The sequence below is a fragment of the Argiope bruennichi genome, chromosome 10 (genome assembly GCF_947563725.1).
Source record: "Argiope bruennichi chromosome 10, qqArgBrue1.1, whole genome shotgun sequence".
Classification (NCBI taxonomy): Eukaryota; Metazoa; Arthropoda; class Arachnida; order Araneae; family Araneidae; genus Argiope; species Argiope bruennichi.
The window spans coordinates 70324874-70350189 of NC_079160.1; the positions used below are offsets into that span (position 1 = coordinate 70324874).

The following is a 25316-nucleotide window of genomic DNA, read 5'->3' on the forward strand; positions in this document are numbered from 1 at the left end:
ATTCTTCAAGAAGTTATAAAAATATCTTACTTCGCCAATATTATTATCAGACAAATTCAAACTTCGAAGCTGTTTTGAAATTTTTAATACTTCGGCAAACGATAAACCAGCTTGATGACCTAACTTATTGTTTGATATGTCTAAATCTTCTAGATGCAGATTTGACGAAATGACTTTAGCAAGAAAAGATCCACCCTTATTCCCAATCCAGTTTAAAGATATGTCAAGTTTTCGTAATTTCTTATTTACGGTTAATGCAGTGGCAATTGTAATTGCACCGCGATCAGATATTCTGTTGTACTTCAAGACGAGAACTTTTAGAGGACATGGAGATATCAAAAGTTGGCCAAAAACATCACAATAGTCATCATCAATGAAGTTGAAGGACATGTTCAATTCTGTCAGGCGTCTATGTTGAACGAAATGTCTTGCCAAAATATTCAACTGCAAATTCGTAGTTACTCCATTGGAGCACCTGAACTTTTCTAGTTTCCCAAGCTTTTTCACACCTCTAAAAAGGGAGTTGAAATCTGTAACTGAAAGTTGATGCGTTTCAGGATCCAAGGAACTCGGCGCCAAAATGAAACTAAATTCTTTAAGATTGATTAGACAACTAAGAACAGTTTCCAGGTTAAGAAATGACGTGTGCACTTCTGGCTCGTTAATGAATTCATCCAGAAAATCGTCGAAATCTTCCAATTCTAAGTCGACAACAAAAGGTTTCTTTTCAATTCTAACTAACTTCTGAATCTGCAGCCTGAAATCATAATTTTTGAATGTATGTAGGAACTTTTCTAATTCTTTGATTTCAGATTCTTCAGGCTTGAAGTTCTCGATTTCATCCTGAACTATTCTCTCAACTAGCATCATTTTCCAACTATCGCCAAACTTCCAAACTTCGCTGGCAGGCCAACGTTCGAGGCATTGCCTCATCCAGTAGACTCCATCTTCAATAACTGACAGTGTGTATGGGAAAGGTAGGGTTAGAGGCAAAACTTCCAAAATTTGTTTCCATTGTTCAGTTTCAGCGTTCTCCTTCAAAAGTGGAAGACCAGGACCTTAAAAATGAAGCAATAAAAATAAATTGAATTCCTTTTTCTTCTCTGAGCATTTGAACTTGTTAACTTTTAATTAGTTATTAAGTTGAAAGTCCTTTTTTTAACCATTAGTCAGTACTAATTTTTGGTTAGGCGCGATTATATGACTTCTATTAAGCGTTACTATCTGTCACATTAAATGCTATTTTTTGACACAATATTATAGGCTGGATAATATCTGTAAATTGTGACATCATGATTTAAAAATCCTTCAAAACACTACTATATGATTACATATGTACATAATATTACTTAGGTAATTACTATTATTAACTTAGGTTATTAATTACTATTACTACTTCGTACCATAATTTCTTAGGCAATTACTTTTTAGTATAGATATTAAGTGCTTATTTAGTAAGATGTTAAAGAGGTTGACATTCAATTAAAAATTTATTATGAAATGTTATTATTTCCCCACAGTAACTTCATAACAAATTATTGCAAGAAAATAAAATTTTTGCAAAACTTTAACGATTAAGCACTTTGTTTTTCTTAGTGATAACAATTTTAGTTTCGTACAATTAATCTCTAATTAAAAAATATTACTAGTTAAAAAAAGGCTATATTTTACAATATTTTTCATTGATTTAGGTATTGTATTCATAAAATGCGCTATTATTAAATATATTTTTGATGTGCATTATCATGGCTGTAATTAAGAACACATATTTTAAAAAATAATATCAGAAATGTGGATATCGAAGTGAATTATGTCATCATTACAATTATTTGTCTACCAAATTTTTGTTGGTTGTAAGCATTATAAATTGATAGGAACATAGGGGTATGCACTATCACATGAAGAAACCTATACTCTTTCTTTCATAAATATGCATTATATCTGACACTAACACTATACAATCATAGCAATATCCGGACACTATATAAATCACAGCAATATCTTGGCATTATTCAATTTATTTATAGCAATATTCTGGAGCTATGCAAATTATTTATATCAATATCCTGATACAATACGAATTATAACAATATCCAGATGTTATTCAAATATCAGTATAGTAATGCCTAACAATACTCAAATCATAGCAATATCCTGACACTACACTATTCGTACCAGTATCCTAATTATAATCAAATTATAGCAATTTCTTGTCATTTTTCAAACAACATCTTGACACTAGTTAAATCAATATACTGATACTATAAAATTATAGCAGTGCCCAAATACTAATCAGAATCAGCAATATCCTCACATTATACAAAGTAGCTGTAAGTTTTAATGTACTTGTTTTCAAATTAGAGCATCTGACAATATTTATTATACTGACCTTGAATAAATTTGGTTGCCCTGATGATGAGGGTGGCAAGTTCTGGAACAGGTGATAGAGCCCAATGTGGATCTTCAGCTCTTATTCGGCGAGAATCAAGATTGCAGATATCTTGGGGAAGAAGAAAGTTTAGTTCATTCCATTCTGAATCAAAAGATTCCCTATCTTGAGACACTTCACTGTCTTCCTTTGAGTATTCAGATTTTGAACTGTCATCTGTTGTTGCATACTCAGAACCGGTTGTCGTTCCAAACGTATCAACTGTTGAACCAGTTTCGGTGTCATAAGTTGTAGTGTCAAATGTGTCAGCCGCTGAACCAGTTCTAGTGTCATCAGTTGTTATTTCTTCTGTGATGTTGGTCTCTGAATCTCCAACTTCAGTAGTACTGAAAGTTATAACAGGAAAATCCATATAGGATATCAATACATAAATAGATCTACAGACGTCTGAAATACAAGTGTGGAATCAAAACTGCATTTATTTGCAAATGGTTTTAAAATTTAATTTTCACAATTCTTTGAGTCATAATTTAAAAAAATATCTCGCTTGAAGAAAACACCATGAAAACGACAGTACGCAGATTCTAAATTCTCCAGAATTATACTAATAGTTTTAGGGAAAAATTCATCAAGATGGCGTATATATTACCTGCCTAATGAATTAAGTCTTGACCGCTGTTGGAAATTAAAACTCAACCCGGAGTTCCTGTATTATTTACTGCGATGGTTACCTCTTAACCTTTCACAACTAACTTCGAGACTGTCAAGGTGTAAGTTCCAATAATGTCAGCAACGAGATATCACAACTTTACGTTACACTGTAATAAGATATCTCGTTTCTTGGCACCCAGGACAAAACACTCGAAATTTGACTTTAGGTATAAATAGGTTAATTTATGCCGGTACTTAAATAATGTGGGGTAAATGGTGTATTACGAATTTATTGATTACTGTTTAGTTAAAAAAATAAAAAGTTTTAACCTGCAGACTTTTTTACATAATTACTTCCACAGTATGACACAATTTATTATTAGCTTCATGTTTGAGTAAAGGGAATCGAAGAACTTTTATTTTTGGTAATTTCGCTTTATTATATCGGGATTATAGATATAGTTATTCAATTTAGATATAGAAATCCATACAAAAATTCATAATTCTAATTTATTGCTTTTTTTTAAATACCGCGTCCACAAATATACTCATAGAAAGATAGACAAACAATTGAAAGTTTTTAACCAAAATTTGAAGCCAATATACAATTTCGAACATAAAACAATACTTTAAAATTTCATAAATCTAAAAATAGAAATTTCTATGTTATCATGATCTTTATATACATAGGTGGATCGACAAAGATACTTAGCTTTGATGCATATAATGTAAAATTTGACCAAAATCTACAATTTTCACATACAGATCATGAGCCTTATTTCTTTCATACAGTTATTCCCATTTTAGATTCATGGTATTCGTAGTAAAACATGATTTGAAAAAGAGTTTTAGGATTCAATAAGTTCTAAATGAAACGTAAAATTTTATAAAAACATTGAGATCAGTTTCTTTTATAAATTTCAGTATTTCCTTTTTCTATACTTTCTACGCGAGAAATATTTATTGAAGAGGTATTTTTTGTACCAAAATATGTCATCTATAAATAATATAAATTACATTTCATTTTCTGATCTGTTGTATTCAAAGATTGAGACAATCCATCTCAACGATAGTGTTCAGAATTTAATCAATAAATAAAGAGGATTGCTTTTGTAAATAAATATTATATGAAATGAAAAAAAATTAAGACAGAGAGAAATAATTTTTTTCTCTAATAGCAAATGAAATATATGTTGTGATACAATGATCTTCAAGTTCACAACTATACATCGGTACGATCATTAAAAATAAATCCTGGGTGAAAGCACTCAAAAATTAGCATAATATGTAAGAACAAGCTCAATAATTAGTGTAAGCACATTTTTATTTTAATATATCATAAATTAAAATTTAAAAAATATAAAATGCGATATAATTCTATAACATGAAAATCGTATTTTGCATTTCATTATAAATAGCCCCTTCAAAGTTACTATTCTGCAAAAATAACGTTTTAACAGAAATATAATATTTGCAAATGCTCTAGAATAAATTTTCCAAGAGTTGAAATAAAAAATAATTCTATCTATGTATAAAGGAATTTTTTAAACTATTTTGAGAAAAGGGCATAAATATTGTGCCTTTTAATCCTAGGAGCTAATTAACTACTTTTTCAATATTAATTATGACTTTTGAGTTTTTCAAAATTATATTTCTGTAATCAGTTTTATAAAATGAAAATTTAAAAAAAAATAAGTATAAATTGCTCGTTTTTTATAAAGTTTCATAATTGTATAAAAAAAAATAATTTCTAACCTAAATTTTATATTTGCCAAGTTATAAACATAACATCATAAATAATTAAAAACAAATTTGTCCAAAACAAAGATATCAAAAGTGGAACAAAGCACATCCTTTTTCTATGAAGAACGAACGCAAAATAATTCAATATATTCCATATATTTTTAAAGCGTAAACTATATATAATTGAGAATATTGTAAAGAAAAATATTTGAATAATCAAATATATAACCATAGAAATTATATTAATATCCAAAGAATTTTCGAATTAAAAAATTACAGATTTTACAAACTGAAATGCGTAACAATGTAACAAAAGAAATGAAACCCATGACTATACATTTCGCAAATAATTTTTTCGATGACTGAAGTCAGTTCTTTCGAAAGCAATGAAGTAATCCGGCACGAATGAGTGATCTAATGAAGAGATGATTTGGCGAAGTAGCAAAATGGAAAGAACATTCCCTCAAGTGCACTTTGTGGGACAAATAGCGGAATCCTTCTATCAGAATTAACAAGATTGGAAGTATGACAATGATTGGATTTTGTCTCCTTGTCAAGGAGGCTTGAAATTATGCTGTTGCATCATCCAAGTAACTAATGGGCTCTTCTATTTGATCTTTTGTATTGATGGTGCATCCTGTACATCTGAAATATTTAGATGTTTTGGATTTTCTAGATTTATAGTGGCTGACTTTATTATCCACGTGTAAAGACGTAACATTGCCGGTTATATAATTATAGATGGTAAAAAAAGTATTGCATTATGAGTCATTATAAATGGTGACTCAGAAATCTGAAAGAATTTTAAAAATCAGTAATTACCAAGTAACCGAAGTTAAAATAATGCGATTTGTAGAGAACACCAGTTGGACTATTCTCTCCTCGACTTAACTGTATTTTTTGACAGTATATCTTCTGTTTTCGAATGGCAATATCTTGCTCTGGATTCCTTGAATGCATAGTGGGACAGCATGGTATGTTTGGCATTTCAGAAAAATGTATAAAAATTACACATTTTTTGGTACTTTCCTTTTCAACGATGGATTAAAAATCACATTAGATCTACAATTTCGAATAGAAAACGGTAAATCTAATTTTATTTATCTAAGTTGTTATTGTTGTGTTGTTGAGTTAAAGTATTCTTATACAGAAAAAAAAATATACTGGTAAATAAATTATCTGTCCTTCGACATATTAGATCAAAATTTAATTTTACAATTCTGGAAATATTTTTATCATCATGATAAATCTGTAAGGAGGATTTCATTTATGTAACTCTTGGTGTTTTCACCTATCACATTCACATGGATACGGGAAGACAGACTTTCAGAATTTTATCCCTGAGTTGATAATAATCTACAAATTTAGTGTTAAGAACTGTATGTGAAATTTCATCTCTAGAGCTCTTTACGTTTTTCAGATACCGTTATGTTGAATCCATAAACAGACATAATTCGAAAAATATGTTAGGAATGTTTAAAACGAGGCGATTTGTCATAACTTCGAGGTAAATTTTTAGGGAAATAAAACAAAAGTAAAATTCGGACTGAATATTATACACACATACATATATTATGATGATGATGCTGTCGTGTCCTGCGTTAAAATGAAAAGAGGGATGAAGTAGCTTCTGAGGGTAAAGACCCTTAAGCACTCGAGGGCAAAAGTATGACTTCTAATACATATGAAGATCATACTCACACACTCGCTTGCACAGCCCATTTTAACAAGGGGAGGGGGCTCCTTCACACACCTCACAGATAGAACATAGAGTAAAGAAAAACCATGCCCGTACCAGGACTCGAACCCGGGACACCCAGATCACGGGGAAGACTGATCTTGAATTATTTTGAGGTCAATTTCATGGGACATTGCAAATGACACATGAAGTGTTTTTTTCCATTCTTTAAATGCCACTATCAGACGAACAACGTTACAACGAAAAGAGGAATGAAGTAGCTTCTGAGTGTAAAGATCCTTAAGCACTCGAGGGCAAAAGTATGACTTCTAATACATATGAAGATTATACTCACACACTCGCTTGCACAGCCGATTTTAACAAGGGGAGGGGGCTCTTTCACACACCTCACAGATAGAACATAGAGTAAAGAAAAACCATGCCCGAACCAGGACTCGAACCCGGGACACCCAGATCACGGGGAAGACTCCTCTTGAATTATTTTGAGGTCAATTTCATGGGACATTGCAAATGACACATGAAGTGTTTTTTTCCATTCTTTAAATGCCACTATCAGACGAACAACGTTACAACGAAAAGAGGAATGAAGTAGCTTCTGAGTGTAAAGATCCTTAAGCACTCGAGGGCAAAAGTATGACTTCTAATACATATGAAGATCATACTCACACACTCGCTTGCACAGCCGATTTTAACAAGGGGAGGGGGCTCTTTCACACACCTCACAGATAGAACATAGAGTAAAGAAAAACCATGCCCGAACCAAGACTCGAACCCGGGACACCCAGATCACGGGGAAGACTCCTCTTGAATTATTTTGAGGTCAATTTCATGGGACATTGCAAATGACACATGAAGTGTTTTTTCCATTCTTTAAATGCCACTATAAGACGAACAACGTTACAACGAAAAGAGGGATGAAGTAGCTTCTGAGTGTAAAGATCCTTAAGTACTCGAGGGCAAAAATATGACTTCTAATACATATGAAGATCATACTCACACACTCGCTTGCACAGCCCATTTTAACAAGGGTAGGGGGCTCTTTCACACACCTCACAGATAGAACATAGAGTAAAGAAAAACCATGCCCGAACCAGGACTCGAACCCGGGACACCCAGATCACGGGGAAGACTCATCTTGAATTATTTTGAGGTCAATTTCATGGGACATTGCAAATGACACATGAAGTGTTTTTTTCCATTCTTTAAATGCCACTATCAGACGAACAACGTTACAACGAAAAGAGGAATGAAGTAGCTTCTGAGTGTAAAGATCCTTAAGCACTCGAGGGCAAAAGTATGACTTCTAATACATATGAAGATCATACTCACACACTCGCTTGCACAGCCGATTTTAACAAGGGGAGGGGGCTCTTTCACACACCTCACAGATAGAACATAGAGTAAAGAAAAACCCTGCCCGAACCAGGACTCGAACCCGGGACACCCAGATCACGGGGAAGACTCCTCTTGAATTATTTTGAGGTCAATTTCATGGGACATTGCAAATGACACATGAAGTGTTTTTTTCCATTCTTTAAATGCCACTATCAGACGAACAACGTTACAACGAAAAGAGGGATGAAGTAGCGTCTGAGTGTAAAGATCCTTAAGTACTCGAGGGCAAAAATATGACTTCTAATACATATGAAGATCATACTCACACACTCGCTTGCACAGCCCATTTTAACAAGGGGAGGGGGCTCTTTCACACACCTCACAGATAGAACATAGAGTAAAGAAAAACCATGCCCGAACCAGGACTCGAACCCGGGACACCCAGATCACGGGGAAGACTCATCTTGAATTATTTTGAGGTCAATTTCATGGGACATTGCAAATGACACATGAAGTGTTTTTTTCCATTCTTTAAATGCCACTATCAGACGAACAACGTTACAACGAAAAGAGGGATGAAGTAGCTTCTGAGTGCAAAGATCCTTAAGCACTCGAGGGCAAAAGTATGACTTCTAATACATATGAAGATCATACTCACACACTCGCTTGCACAGCCCATTTTAACAAGGGGGGGGGGCTCTTTCACACACCTCACAGATAGAACATAGAGTAAAGAAAAACCATGCCCGAATCAGGACTCGAACCCGGGACACCCAGATCACGGGGAAGACTCATCTTGAATTATTTTGAGGTCAATTTCATGGGACATTGCAAATGACACATGAAGTGTTTTTTTCCATTCTTTAAATGCCACTATCAGACGAACAACGTTACAACGAAAAGAGGGATGAAGTAGCTTCTGAGTGCAAAGATCCTTAAGCACTCGAGGGCAAAAGTATGACTTCTAATACATATGAAGATCATACTCACACACTCGCTTGCACAGCCCATTTTAACAAGGGGAGGGGGCTCTTTCACACACCTCACAGATAGAACATAGTAACATAGTAATAGAACAAGAGTAAAGAAAAACCATGCCCGAACCAGGACTCGAACCCGGGACTCCCAGATCACGGGGAAGACTCATCTTGAATTATTTTGAGGTCAATTTCATGGGACATTGCAAATGACACATGAAGTGTTTTTTTTCTTCCATTCTTTAAATGCCACTATCAGACGAACAACGTTACAACGAAAAGAGCGATGAAGTAGCTTCTGAGGATCAGATTTTTGGGAGGATGATGGATTTACCAGAACATATTCTTTTTTCATAAAGTTTATGGATGTTTTTGTGTAAATTCAATTCTGAGAACCACGGCCCTTTGACCTCAAAGAAGAAACATTCATGCCTTTCATGTCACTACGATCCACAAAAACCACAGATATAATAAAACTTCTGAATATTCAGTTAATAAAATCTGCAAAGTACTAGCTTTGAAAATTTCAAAGCTTCATCAATAAACTTATTACTGTAGCACCTATATTAGAAAGCACCAATACAAATAATACCATCTATCCATTGAATTAACATAAAAGTGTTGATTTCATTTTTAATTTGAGTTTTTAGAATTAAGGAAATCATACATTCTGTGAGAATTTTAGCTCATTAGAATTCAAATGATTCTGTCCTTGAGTTCGCCGTCCTAAGTTGAAGCGCTTCCCTTTCAGATGTTATTTCTAACACATGAAAATCGCAGGGTGGCATGTTCGGGCTGTATTGTGGACGGTCGAGCTGCTCCCACTTGAACTTGGCCAATTCCGCGTGTGTGAACCTGGAGATGTGTGAACGCGCGTTATCATGGAGCAGAACCACACCCTCCTTGAGTAGCGCCGGTCTTTTCTTCTTGATGGACCTGTGTAATCTTCGTTCGGAGTGTCTCACAGTACACATCAGAGTTAATGGTTCTTTTGTACTCGAGTAATTCAACAAGTAGGACAATCTTGGACGGCGAACTCAAGAACGCTATGAAGGACTGGGTCGCGTCATGGCCGCAGGAATTCTGGTAACAAGGAATCCTTCGTCTTTTTAATCATTGGGATCGTTGTACTCAGGCCTATGGTGTATACTTTGAATCAAGTCTTCATTTATACCCACGGTGTCTCTTCGTACCATTTAATTTGAACAACTCTTGTAAATTGTCTTTTAAAATAAAACTTTTGTGTGTCTCTGGTGAAAATTCTTCACAAAATTTTCAATTGCTTCAAATATATTTAAAAGAAAAATTTGAACTATCATTAAAAACTTGTTTTAGCACAAAAACTATCTTTAACGTTATTTAACTTCCAGGGAAATAAAATGATTTCAATAATTTAATACCTTAGAATAATTTAAATTGTTTTTCCTTAGATGTCAGAGTCGTTCGATTATATGTAGTTGCAATAGTTTTTAAGAGTTTTTTTTTGTACTGAATTTCTTAGCACAGTAATTAGTTTACTAATGGAATAGCAATATTTATATGAATATCAAAGTTTGAGTTACTATTTGCTTGTAAACATATTTATCATTACGGACTATTGTTTGACAAAGGATTTTAAAACCCTCCGCGTTTTTGCGCATGCGTTAAGATGAGTTTAATTCGTCAAAATAGGGGTAAAAGAAAATATGAAAGTAGGAAATGCTTTCATTAAACAATAAAATAAACTCGGACTACTCGCGGACTAAATGAAAATAATAGGTCAGAAACGGCACTATACTCACATACAGGTGAAAAAAATGAACAAAACAGTATCTAATAGATCGAAAATCAAGGTCAAAGAATGACGAAGTATTCCGGAAATGTGTTCATCCTTCCACGTCCCTCCCCTTAATGAAATAGAATCGTCGAAAAGTGGTCATCTCAGAACACTGAAACGAACAGTACTAAAGATTAAACGAGGCTTGATAGAATAGTACGGTGCTTCTTATTTCTACTTCGTATAAAAATTATAAATTAAACGTTTTACTGGCATTCTATTAAATGTAGTTTAAGCAACAAAGATGAAAAGGGAATGTGACAGCATTCTCAATAAGAAATTCTTAAAAACTTTTACTTTCTAGAAGCCATTAATAAAAAGGACATAAAGCTAAAAAATGGATCTCAAAAGACTTAAAGCGTTCCACTAGATAGATATATTGTAGCAATTCATTTTTGATGACCTTTTGGTAATTTACCACGGTGCTTTTCAAGTATTATTTTGGCAAACTTTTCAATGTTATTAATCAAAAAAAAAATCGCCAAAAGGAAATTTATGAAATCCCGTCTATATCTGTCAAAATAAAAGTATTAGTCGGATTGAATTTGTTTTTATCACAATAAATTTTTACAGAAATATAATATTATTTTGGTTGATAAAGAAAGATTAAAATAACTATTGAATGAAAAATTCCCAATGTCCATCATTAAAACTTTTGGCATTTATGTATTAAACACATGCCAGCGATTAATTACCAAAAACTCGCCAATGATGACACGTAAAATGGCTCGATAGAAACCAAATTTCGCCAATAGTATGCGTTTGATGCACAAATACCAAAATTATGTGTAGTCGTATTATCCAATGAATTTTTCATGAAATTATTCATTTATTATAAATTTTGAATGTTGAATCTACTTTCTTTCTGAATATATTTAAATATAGAATTTTATAAAAACTTGAAATAAAAATCATTCGTCATCAAAGATTTGGTAAGACTTGAGATTAACATGATTCTCGCCAAACATGATAAAATAGTGCCAATATTTCAAAAAACAGCCACTAAGTCCATTGCGGAAATCTAATTAAACATGCATCTTAATATCAACAAAGATGCCAATATTTCCAAGCCGCCAATTTAGCAAATTGATTATTCATCAAAAGAGAAAAAAAAGTATTCCTTAATTAATAGAGAAATAGCCAATACTTGCCAAATGTAGCATGAAAACTAAATAGGCATAACAACCCTATGAACGCGCTTCTTAACTTACGAGAAGAAAGCAAGCATTTATTTACTCTGTTTCTACAGAGTTTACAGGAAAAAAAGTCATATTTATTTGGTCACTTGTTTGTTGTTCGTTTTCGCCACTCTTTCACCGTTAATTAATGAGTACCAAAAATTATTAAACAGCAGTTCCACTTCTTTTCTTTAGGTTACACATACTAGCGAAAACTCAAATAAAACAGTAATGCAATTTTTAAACTTTTGAATTTCGCGCCATTAAATGAGCTAAAATGAATTGATAAAACTAATGTATACTCTACAAGTGTTTCGCTAATGATGATCTAATCGCGTAAACATTAAAAACTCCCCAATAATACATTAAAAACTCGCCAATAATTTTAGAATAAAAAAAAACGCCTCTACCATATTTGACAACTTATCTCACAGAAACATTCTACGCAACGGTACTGTGTACTTGAGTTAAACCACACAGTACCTGAGTAACCCCCTTCCAAAAAAAAAACGAAAAGATAAAATTTGGTACAATCCTGTTTTAAAGGCGACCAAAAAGCTCCAAGAAAAATTTTATTCAAATATATGATAAATATATTCAAGTGCTTAATATAAATATTATAAAAATATACTAAATTATAATAATATCGTCAAATTGGGGAAATTTTTTCTTGGCGCTTTTTGGTCACCGTTAAGACCGGATTGTATCTTAAATTTTATAGTGATTGCTTTCTGAAAAAGTCTATTTACGTTTCTATAAATTCGGAGGATTCTTCTTCGTCTGACATATTTTATCAAAAAACATTAAACAATTTATGGCACGCAAATCTATGAAGCAGCATGCTATATTTATTTTACGATCCGTATCATTTGCCATCCAAATATAAACAAATACCCCCCACCCCACCCCCATTAGATACACAATTTGAATGGTTCAACTCGCGTTTCCAAATTACACTGATATTTTTCTTCCTTCCGTAGCATTTGTGAGCGGATCAATAAGAAATTAGCTTTTACCAGCACTGCTCCAAATATTAGTTTTTTCTCAACGACATCGCTTTTTTTCTTTTTTCTTCTGTAGAAACTCAGACGGTGCGCACAAAACCCAATACTTGATTACATCAGTCTCTCCCACGCATTTACTGCAGTAATCATTAAGGTCAAAACCATTCATTATATTACGATTCCATAGAAATTATGATTTTTTTTTTTTTCTAAAACGAATTTTAGGAAAAACTGCTTGGAATGGATGATTCTAGGAAAACATTATATGAATATTCAAAATGATGTTATCTTTGAAATATACAGAAAAATGGAATGGATTTGATACAGAATCATTAGGAACTACTTAGGAAGTGAAGTGTTCTTTTCTCATCTGGCGTAGTATTATAACATTTTGACTTAAAAAAATTTTATATTTTGATTGCAATTAATACAAAGTGTTCATATTATTCATGAAAAAATAAGAAAGATTCAAATCACAACTCGTAAAAATTGTAGTTTTGTACTTCCTCAGATTTGATTCGACAATATTTATTTAATTTTAAATAAATACATTATTTCTGTGTGGGGCAATGAATAGAAATATTAGATAAAAATTTAATATAAATCAAATTAATTAAAATATTAAAAATTTAAATTTGCCATCGCAAATTTCAAGTTATCAAGTGCAAACAATATTATTTCGTTAAGTCACGTGGTATCAATCAGGCAGGAAAACAACATCGTGTTCTCACATGAGTCATATTTAGCAATTACCACATTTTGAAAAGCGATTTTTTTTTTTTTTTTTTTGCCATCTCAAAATCAATCGAGATCTAAAATTTTCTTCGCGAGAAAAACCTGTTTAAACCAGTTTGAAGCACTCATGTGACTATTCCGTCGATATTCTAAAAAACGATGCCCACCTCAAAATTGGTCGAGATGTAAAACTTTTACTTGAAAGCTTTTTTTCGATGCAAAAATTCGGTTTAAACTGGTTTGGAATGACCACGTAATTATTGCATTGTGCAATCGTTAATTTGTAGAAAAGCTACGGTTTTTTTATCGCAGAATTTTTCGAACTCCATAAAAAATTCATTTATAATGATCATTATATATATATATATATATATATATATATATATATATAATGTCAAAACACATATTTTTAAGCAGTTTCGTGACCGAGGAGGCAGAAGACTCTTGAAAATTTGAAAATTTTATTCCATGCCGGGTGGCATAATTTATGTACCAGAATACAGGACAAAACTGACATCCTTTCAAAAGTGATAAAAGAGCAGCAGAGACACCAATTTTAACTTCGGTAATTTTCACAATTTGATTTTGTAGAGATTCTTTACACGTGTCGATTTAAGTAAGGGAATTTAGGCATCTTTTAAAAGAATTTTTATAGAATGACAGATTTTTATCCCTCCACTTAGCGCGTGTGAAAGTGCCTATTAAAGCAATTTTACAGAACTCTTGTGACATTAATTAAATAAAAAAAAGGTGGAACTGGATCAGGAAATAAAAGAACATTTTAGATTTAAGTTAATATGGGTTAAATTAAGACAAAACTTTAGAAATTAATTGGGATTTGAATTAGATTTTAAAAAATGAATTCACACACACAAACACACATACCTTTTGATACACCTCCTCGCTGTTTTGTGTTAATTACCGTTTTCTTCTTTGTGATTCTTCGGGAGATAATTTGGCTAGACAGGAGAATCGGGTACATAACGGACATTCGCCCCCAAGTTGTAGCTTTTTGCTCTTATCATTTTCTAATAACCCTAAAAGTAAAAAATTGATGCTTCAAAAGTGATAAATCACCAATTTTCTGCCCGTGCATTTTGTGGCTTCAAAAATCTCAATATAAAACCGCATTATCTTCTTACACGATAATAAAATCCGTGCAACAATTACAGACATTTTAAAAGCGGATATATATATATATATATATATATATATATATATATATATATATATATATATATATATATATATATATATATCCTCTGTTTTTCACTGATTCAAAAAAATACACAGTCTTCGTTTAGATAAAGAAACTACATATTGACTGCAATAAATCTCTGTCTAGACTACAGATCACTTATTCACAGCAACAGAGTATTCACTAGCCTTCGAAAATCCCATGATTAAATAAGATCTGTGTATTTCGGGTAAAGTATTTCTTTAATGACGAAAGCTAGAGCTGCCTTTATAAACTAAGATGCCTCGATTCCTTTTCCCTGGAGTGTAGAGTTAGGGAATTGCAACCTGATGCCGATGCTCTCCTGATTTCCTGCTCCCTCTTTTACTGCAAAGAGGGAGAAAATGATCTGTTACTGCAGGGATTCTCAAACTTTTAACTTTCTTGATCCTCCATCGGACGAAAAAGGTTTCCTAATCCGCATTTTATACTGAGAAACTTCGAAGATTTATTTTTCTTGGAATTCTAGACTGACGTGTTTTCCTTCGATTCCAAGAAATAATTGAAATGCAGATTTGTGGTCATTGACAACGGGGATTTAAAATTAAACGGTTTCGTACTGACTTCAGATTTAAACTGATTTGAAATGCATAAATTAGGATCTTTAGAATAATGATTTGCTATTAAGTGATTCCGTAGTAATTTGAGATTTAAATTGAATTGAAATACAGGCTTCAGGATCTTTGGAAGGATGATTTGCAATTAAATGATTCCATTTTTAACTAAATTGCAATACGGTTTTTATGATTAAAAATGATGACTTTCATTTAAATGATTCCGTCACAAGCTTTAAACCAGTATAGTATTTCTAATTCCGTTCTAGCCAAATGCCGTACAGAAGCATCTAAAAAGGCCGCACAACATAATCACATCCCTCTCGAGACGAAGGCCACATCAAGCTGTACTGCCATCCATCTCTTTCACCTCAAAATCCAAAAAGAAAATGCGCACATGTCCAACAGTCATACGTAACAGTCCTGCCACCATACCAAGAACCACAGAAATATACTATCCCAGCCAAATCTCTACCAACAATGCTAACAAGTCTCTTTCTTTAAGTTTCCTTATTAAAACTATCATTTGAAATATAAATCCTTTAATTTAGAAATTAAATAAAATAGGGATCAAGTCATTTCCTTGGGAAATAATTTAATGGGCCTAAGTGAAGATTAGTGTGCACCAGCTGTTTGTCGCCAATATTGCAACCCATCGGATCCCTCTTATAGCAACCGTACTCTGTTTTGTTTACTACTTTTTCCAATGGTTGAGTTGTACATAAACTACAATTACATTATGAAAAATGTTAAATTAAAAATATTAAAAAAAATATCGATTAAAGATTTTAATTTTGTTCTTTATTATAATTAAAATTTATTAAATAAAGAAAGTTAAGCTTATAATTAAAAGTTATTTTCTTGTTTCTTTTTTTTAATGTGAATACGAACAGAAAATATTTATTCTTTTGCAGTTTTTAATTGTCAATATGCGCTTTAAAAAATCGTCTGCATTCTCACTTTAAAAGACAGCTGCAATGGAATTCTTCGCAGTTCTCGTAATTCTTTTGGTGTTAAAACGGTTGGTTCCCTTCATAATTTGTTATGTCGATAGTATTTCGAACCTGTAGAAAGGATGAAGGGTGAGTGGAATATATTCTTTTACGAGTTGATGAAGTTGGGAAAAATATGTTTGTTTGAAATTTTGCATGGAGAATGTTCCGATTGCTTATTTCTCCGTTTTTTCTTCTCTTTTGGTTATGTACTGTTTATATTATCCACACAGTCTTTATGTTCAATGTGCTAGCGAAGTTACTAGGTTCCCGCTCCCGCTGCTAGCGAAGCCGTAGGATGTTTTTTTTTAAGTTAAAAAATGCTGCCCGGTGCCTTCTACAGATGCCTAGGCATCTGTAGAAGGCACCGGGCAGCATGAAAGAAAAAAAAATACTTAACAGTAAAAAGTTCTAATTAGATGGCGGGAAATGGTAACCGTAACTGTTCCGCGAAAGTATTTGTTTATTTTGTCCGCCATCTTTATTGGCGACTTGGCATTATTGGCGCAGCTGGGTGCACACTAAAATTCACTTTTACCATTTAATGATAACATTCTTAATTCAGTTCTTAAATCCTAAAATTTTGAATTAGTAGATCAAGATCTTTCAGTTGCTATCTTAGAACCAATTTTGTCTTACCTTTTTACTTTCTCGTAAACGTAGTATAGAGAAAATATAATAATCTTCAAAAAAAATTCGAACTCCAGATTTTGACGTATCTAATCCATTTGTCTATCTGTGACACAAAGAAAATTCAAAAACGCTTTGAGGTAGTCGACTGAAATTTAGTTCAAACTTATCTTTACAACAAATTTGAAGATTTCTATTAAATTTTGAGTAAAATCCATTCAGAGGAAGTCTATCTAACCGGTTGTTCGAATATAAGTTAATACGGTAACTGCATAACAAAGAGAACTAAATAGATGAAATTCTGTTCACTGTTTAACATAAATAGTGTAGATACCTGTAACATTTTGAGTTAAATCGTGCCACAATAGTTGACGTCTGTTCGTCTTTACTTACAGAAGCATGTAAAAGCGGTGATTTAAAAACACACTGACAAATGTATCAAATTCGATACTTAAATTTGTGATTGCAAGTGTAGTTTTATGTTAAATTTGTGTTTCAATCGGTCAGAAAAGAAGCATGGAATTGGGCATAAGATCTTTTTTCATGAATACGAAAACACACATTCTATCATCGGATACTATCAACCGCATACTAAAAATTAATAGCCAAAAAAAAAACTCGCCAAGGATGACACGATAGATTCAATAAAAATGTTACATTCACGCCAATATAATATTATAATATATATAATTATAACATTATATTGGCGTTATAATAATAATATTATAAAGTATATATATATATTGTAACTATTGTACGCCATTTCCATGCAAGAATATGCGAGAAAGTTTTGTGGAGACAACTCCAGCTAGTTCATCTAAATCATTCAGTTCTCCCAATATTCCTTCTAATTTGATTCTCTTAAATATTCAAAAATTTTGCCATTTGCTTTTGGCAATTTTTTAAATCATAAAGGCCAGATTGTATATTGTATTAACCCTTTAAAAGGCCATTTTTTTCTAGTCGTGTTAAATCAAAATATTTTTAGGATTGAGATTGGCTTAAGAAAAGTGACTCATTTTGCTTATTAGATAAATTTATTTTGATTAATTAATTAATTTGGTTAATTAATAATTAAATAACAAATCAAGACACACCATTTTGTGTGAGATAAGGAACTGAAGGATCTAAGTTTCAATCTTATTGAAAAATTTGTCAGAACGTCTGCCAACTTACATAATTTCATGCAAAAATTGATGAATTTGGTGGGAAGTATACTTCCTACGGCCCTAGAAAGAGTTAAATGGAAAACATGTTGTTTACATAATAGAAAAGAAGTCAAAGTTGTTTTTAAGAAGCATTGAAACATTTACAGCAGATTGATCGAAATAAATGGAAACATATTTACCTAAAGGACATACAAAACAAAAATAATTTATTTATAAAATAATGAAATAACTTCCAATTCGTAAGCAGCCCATTAGCTGTAGGAACAGGGTTTAAGTGTCCCACATTTATTTCTGTTCTTTAACTGCCGGTAAAAGAGCGTTAATGACCCTCGAAGGCTAACAACAGAAACTATTTTGCGATAGAGAGTATCTTAAAAGAAGTCTTATGCAGAAAGTTCTTACCTCTGTTGATAACACTTATACACGACACGTGTGGGAAATCATCATCATCATAAGTAGGTGAGCCAGATAAACAGAAGTCGTATAACTGGTAAAGATTAAAAAGAAAAAAAAAAGGGTTGAATAATGCTTGGTATTGACTTAGAAAATGATGAAGTATCAACTCGAAACTTCTTTAGGAAATTAATATAATAATATTTAATTAACAATGAATACTGAATAATTATAAATAAATAATAATGAAATAAGTATATAAAAACTCGCTCTCAATATTTTAGATGATTTTGGCATATTTTATCTCATTAAGAAGTCTAAGAAACGTCATTTTGAGATAAAACCTGCCTCAAAATGACAGTTGAGTTGTCGCCTTAAAACATTCTCACATATTTCCTCATAAAAAGTGTCATTCCTCGGAGCACCTAACATAGCATTGATGAACAATAGTTACGAAATATTAACTGTTGGCGTGAATTTAGCATCTTGACTGAATCTTTCGTGTCCTTCTTAGCGAGTGTTTTGGCGATTAATCCCCTGATATGCGGTTAATAGTATCCGAAAATTGAATTGTATTTTAGAGGGGCTTCTCCCAATCTATTTTTATTTTATTGAATATTTATAAATCCCCCGTGCACCACAAAGTATCACACGGGGCTTACAGAAGTAAGTATGTAACACATTACAAAAAGAAAAAGAAGAAAATTTAACAATCAGGAAGGATTACAGATGTCAACAATAAATTTACAGAAATTTTCAAAAGCACTTCTAGTGGAAATAAGTCGGTGACACTCTGGAGGCCAATTTAAATTCATGTCCTTGAGAGCCAATCTTAGGATCTGTCTTTCTTTGACAAACTTGGAACATAGAAAGAGCACATGTTCAACATTTTCCTCCCCACGAATATTACAATCGCAGGAAGATGACGGAAACAAATTAAATTTGTACAAATAACTTTTAAAGTTACCATGACCAGTTAGAAATTGGGTTATTTTGTAATTAGTATAAAAATGATGGCATGACAGTCTCTTATTAATGGATGGAAAAAATTTCTTTGTTAAGTTCCCTTTATTTGAAAGGAGATATTCTTGATTCCAAGACTCCACTATTTTTTCTCTCGTAACTCTGTCAATATATTGAAACAATAATTTGACACAGTATTGTACTTGTATTCACAAAATTACATACCAAATTTCATATGTTTAAGACAATGAATTTTTAAGTAGTCGCGTTGACATATTTCTGAACGTACAGACCGACAGACGATCAATTCTCTTATGGATTAGGCTCAAAATTTAATAGCTATCCACACTATAGATGTTAAATCTGTACACTGAATTTTATCTTTCTATCTCTCTTGATTTTGTAATTATCGTGTTATCTTTTATTCGAACAGATGGACAGACGAACTTACTCAAAATTTGATAGAAATCTGCAAATCTGGTGTAAAGAACGTATATCTTTGTCACAAGCAGATGAACATTTTCTAAAAATGTGGTTTTTGATCTCGGTTTTCTAAAACGCGGAGATTCGTCAAAATATCAAGTAGGAATTTTTTGACGATTACTATACTTTCTCTGTACTATATATACGAGAAAATAAACAAATTAATAGACAACGTTATTAAAACGGAATAAAAAAGTAAAATAATAAAATTACAAATTTATAACTCCATACAGATTGTCCTAAAAATTGTAATTATGCATATTTAAAATTTAAATGGGACGGGATAGCCTGGTTGGTAGGGCACTGGATTCGCGTCCCTTGGGGTGCGAGTTCGAACCCCGCCGGACTGAGACTCCCCGTGTGTGTAGTGGCTAGCGCACGTATAAATCTGTAGTGATCACAAGGTCCTCCATGTCGAGAGTAATACCACTGGGGGTACTGGATCAGGAGTGCTCGTTCTCTGATTCAGGTCTAAATTACGATCTGTGAATGAGTGAACGAAATACATGAATGAAATCCACCAGTAAAAAGGATTGTGACATGTGTATAGCTAAGTTTACACATTTCTAAAGTCAGTGGGCTTGTCTATGTTTCCACGTTTCTAAAACTAGTGAAAAGTACAAAATAATTTCTTCTGGCTCCACATAGATTTATAAACCCATGCAGATTTTTTGAAAATTTGGGATTGTGAATTTTTTTAAAAAAATCAGAGGAAGCCGTATAGGGTTACTAGAAATTATTTTATACTTTTTTATTAAAAAAAAAATTAAGTGGTGTACTGAGGTATATGAAGTTTTTCTTAAATTTACATTATAATTTTCCGTTTTCTATTTTTATGTGTGAAAAGTTTTGTAATCGATTTTAAACTTTCTTCCCGATGAGCTAATGAATTGGTATCGTGACATGTGTCGGTAATGAAAGTTTAATAGATTGCAAAATTTATGCCGAACAGATAGACAAGAAATCGAATCAATATTGAATTGTCATAAAGTTCTGAGATATTCTTACATTTTCTAGCCTCTAGTTCATGGGAAAGTTAGTTTAAAATCTATTGCAAATTTTGTAACTGAGCCACAAACAGTCAGAAAAGACGAAATAAATAATAGAATGGTTGTAATAAAAGACACAAGTATCAAGATAGGTAAAATTTGGCATGCTGTCCTTCAATCATAATCGTATTTCAGTTAAGTTTCAAATGAGTCCATCATTGCAAGATGTATTGTTTTTTAATGCATATTCATTTTTTTCCCACTGAACAAAGGAACTACACGAAAAAGGCTTTATTTTTAATGTCTTTAAAATGATGGTGTAATCCACATTTAATGGAAACATATGAACAGAATTTTAATTTTTTTTTTAAATCCTTTGTTATTGCAAGAAATTAATTATCTTGATGAATGAAATAACGGATTTCATACTCAAACGATAACTTAAAAAATTTTAATCAATTGTTGCTTGTCTAGCTTTTTGCAACTAACATTTTAAAAAATTGTAACATACATTTTTTTAGTATATACGCTTTATTGTTACTACGTATTCCATTGAAAATATTAAATGAAATAATTAGATTGTAAGAATATCTGAAGCTTGAAAATGATAAATAAACATTATTGAATTATTGTGGATATCAAAGAAAATACAGAACTTTAATCAAATCTGTGTTGATTAGTTGTATTTGATACCTTTAAATTTTGAGAGATTAAAAAGATAGTTTTTCGATATTTTAGAAAGCCATAATTAGAAATACAATAAAAAAACAACAATGGTAAATTATTTTTGAGCTTGAGAGTGTGTGCGCATGCGCGTATATTTAACCTAGATTTCCTACACTTGGTGCTTAAATGCTTTGCACGGTCGGGAGATTTTTAAATATTGCATTAACATTTTAATTCATAAAAATTGAAGGAAATTTTTATATTAAAAATTTTTTTTTTCTCACTGATATCAATATTTTAGCCATATATTTTTTCAGGTTTTTTTTTTAAAAATATTTTAAGAGTAAATTACAACAATAAATTTCATTGTTGAAGTTAATTTCAAATCTGTTTCAATATTGCCACTAACGTATCATTTTAGCTTTTTCCCCCATTTCTAATCAAAATATCAAGATTAAGTTTTTTTCATATTAATTATATTTCATTATAAGGTATTTTATTCAGTATCATTAAAAAGTTTAGTTAAATCTTTGAAATCTTGTTGGTTTTGCATTTAAAGTTTTACTTCAGAAACCAAGTAATGAGGCAATTTTTTAAAATGCTTTCATTTTTAAAAAACTGCTGCTTTTCATAATGATACAATTAAATGTATAAAGTTATAAAGACAGAAAATTATAGATATGGAGAACACAATGAACAAAATGGCACAATAGTATAAACCAGCCATAAAATTAGCCAATATTTAATAGAAATTTTAAGCAAACATTTATCTCAACGAATCAACTGATCGCCAAAAGCGGCTAGTGAAGTCTATAATTTCATTATATTTCTGTATTTTATCTCCAAAAATAATAATCGATTCATTGATAAGATAAGTCAATCGCTATTTTAGTATAGAAATTTTCTTCAAAAGTAAGCATCTGGGTATATATTTAAAAGAGTAGGGCCGTGGAGGCCTCGTGGTAAGGTCTCGGCTTTGAAACTGGAGGGTTTCAGGTTTGAGACCTGATTCCACCGAAGAACCGTTGTATAAACGGGTATGAGTACGTTAAATCTGTCAGAACCAAACGTCCTCCCGCTGATGTGGTGTTTGAAACTTAAAGAGTGGGTGCCAACTCGAATATCGTCCTCGTCATCTGACTGCGGTTCAAAATGAAGAGGTTCGTTCCAAAATAGCCCTAGGGTTGCTTTAAAACGGGACGTTGATTTAACTAAAACTGACAGAATAGCCATTATTCTGTTTAAAATTCATCTTTACACATAATATTACGTAATATAATCATATCGCATACTTCTAACTTAACTCCAATTATAACAGTGGATCTATTATTTACAAAAGATTGTCTTGATTTTAAACACATTGTTAAAAATCACCACCAAATCAAAATTCTCCTCAAAGAGAAAGGCGGATCGATCTCATTAATTATTCAAAAACCTCTCATTAAGAAAATGCACAAAGTTTTAATACGTGTTGAAAATATTATGCATCTGCGAGTGACTTTTATTCAGCTGTTAATTATTCCTTTTACGAAACAGCGTCGTCAGAGATGATATGAATATGTAAAGGGAAATTCAATTATTCGTACTTGTTTCGAGATCTTATCTGAAGTAGGCTTAGCATGATAAGCATTGTATTCTATTTTTAGAAAATTTAGAGTACAACAAGACACTTGAAATAATGAGCTAAATAGGGTTGAGCTACGAAAAATAAATTTGCAATTAGGAGATTCTTGGGAATATTGCAGAAATGATAATATAATAAAAATATTTTCACAGTGGAATTTCTCGTACACTCGTATATAATCTCTTGGAATATTTTTCTCTTGACATTTCATACATGATATATCACGTTTTTTTACTTTCTTGTATACGCAGTATAAAGAAAGTATAGCAATCGTTGAAAAGTTCAAACTGTAGGTTTTGACTAATCTCCACGTTTTAGACCTCACTGAATTAAATATATAAATATTGTTACAAATCTGTAATTTTGCTACCCGGCATGAATAGTGTCATCGTGGGAAGAAAGTTGTAAGATCTGTCCTGTACATGCTGAGCGGGTGCTGCGTCAATGACCTCAGAGCTTGGCGACAAACTTGGCGAGCATTTAGCGGCTTGGCGATGAATTTGGCGACTTTGGCGATAAAATGGATCATACTGGAAAGTTCGAGAAGTTTCACGATCTATCCAGTAGGAACCAAGATACACTCTGATACGCTCTGATTGTTCTGAAGATTCTAGCCCCGCCTGCCGGGCACTCTGAATAAAAGACGGGCATTCTGAAGCTGCAGTGATGTTGTGTGTATTGTCAGAAGTTGTGTATATCGTCAGAAGTGGTGTGTGAGAGGAGTCGGAGTCATTACGATTTATTGGCGGTATTTGTAGTAGAAAATTTTTTGTAACAATATATATTTGGAAAAAGTATCTCTATGAAAAACTTAATTCAAAGATGCTTTGAGCTAGATGGTTGATATTTGGTATACCGTTATTTATATCCATATTTGTAGATTTCTATCAAATTTTAAGCAAAATCTGTTCAGAGGAGTTCGTCTGTTCGAATTTAAGTTAGCACGATAATTAGAAAACAAAAAGATCTAAATAGATAAAATTTGGTACAGAGATTTAACATCTATATTATCCAACCACGGATTTACTGTATGTCGGTCTGTATTTTCAGAAACATGCAAATGCTTTAACCTAAAAACGCAGTGACTTACATATATAAAATTTGGTATGGAAATTTGTGACTTTTGACAAATTTTTGATTGACAAATAAATTTGGTTTAAATAGGTAGAAACGCCTCTAAAATACAATTCTATTTTTGGATTCTATTAATACACAAAATGTCGCCAAGGACGGTACGATAGATTCAGTAAAAATTTTAAATTCAGACCAAAGGTTAAAATTTCTTTATTATTGGGCATCAATGCCATGTATGACATTCTCTGGGATAAAACCTTTATTAGAGAATATGCGAGAAATTTTGAGGACATCATTCCCATTGGTTTATATTGTTTAAAGCGCAGTTATGATAATCGAATAGTCATTTTAAATCGTTAACAAGAGGAGCAAAATTTGATGCATATTTATAACTTTGAGATGAAAAATGTTTATTAAATTACACTCATCTACTTCTTTGTGCATTTGAATTATCATGCCTCATACACTTTTACTTACAAAATAAACCTATGGTTCAAACAGACAGTCATACTAACTTTTAGTATAAATATAAGCACAAGTGTTAGTTTGGTTTTTGGTTCCCGGGTTAATTTGTCGATTTTAAGATTACCAAGATTTATTGTACATATAAAGCAAATTGTCTCAAATATAGTTGCATTTCCGAGTTCACTTGGCAGGTTTCAGATTACGCCAAAACCGCCATTCTCCCATATACACAAAATGCCAAGATGGTTGGCGACGGTTTGTATTTTTTTTCGCGGTTTATCATTTAGGCATAAAAATAAACAAGCACTCAACTATATATATATATATATATATATTTCGTAAAGATAATATACTAATATGTAATCATTTAACTTGTCGCATTTGCAATTTATTTCGTTCACATAAACACAAGTAGATAAATCCTGAAACATTCAACCCGTAGTCAGATTTTGTCTAATTTTGATACATTTTTAGAATTCTAATTACGTAATAAATTAAAAAGTTCCTACAAGACTTTTCTTGTTTTTTTTTTGTTTTTTTTTTTTTACTT

The 25316-nt window shown here is 32.0% G+C and overlaps 1 protein-coding gene across 1 annotated transcript in view; it reads right to left on the bottom strand.

The window, feature by feature from the left end:
- Positions 1–25316, bottom strand: part of LOC129987577 (uncharacterized) — a 160619-nt gene that overhangs the window by 3475 nt on the left and 131828 nt on the right. The window contains exons 3-5 of the mRNA XM_056095541.1: positions 2390–2775; positions 791–1058; positions 31–757 (exon numbers count right to left, since the gene is read on the bottom strand). Coding sequence (XP_055951516.1) covers positions 31–757; positions 791–1058; positions 2390–2775 — 1381 coding nt within the window. The remainder of the gene's footprint in view (positions 1–30; positions 758–790; positions 1059–2389; positions 2776–25316) is intronic.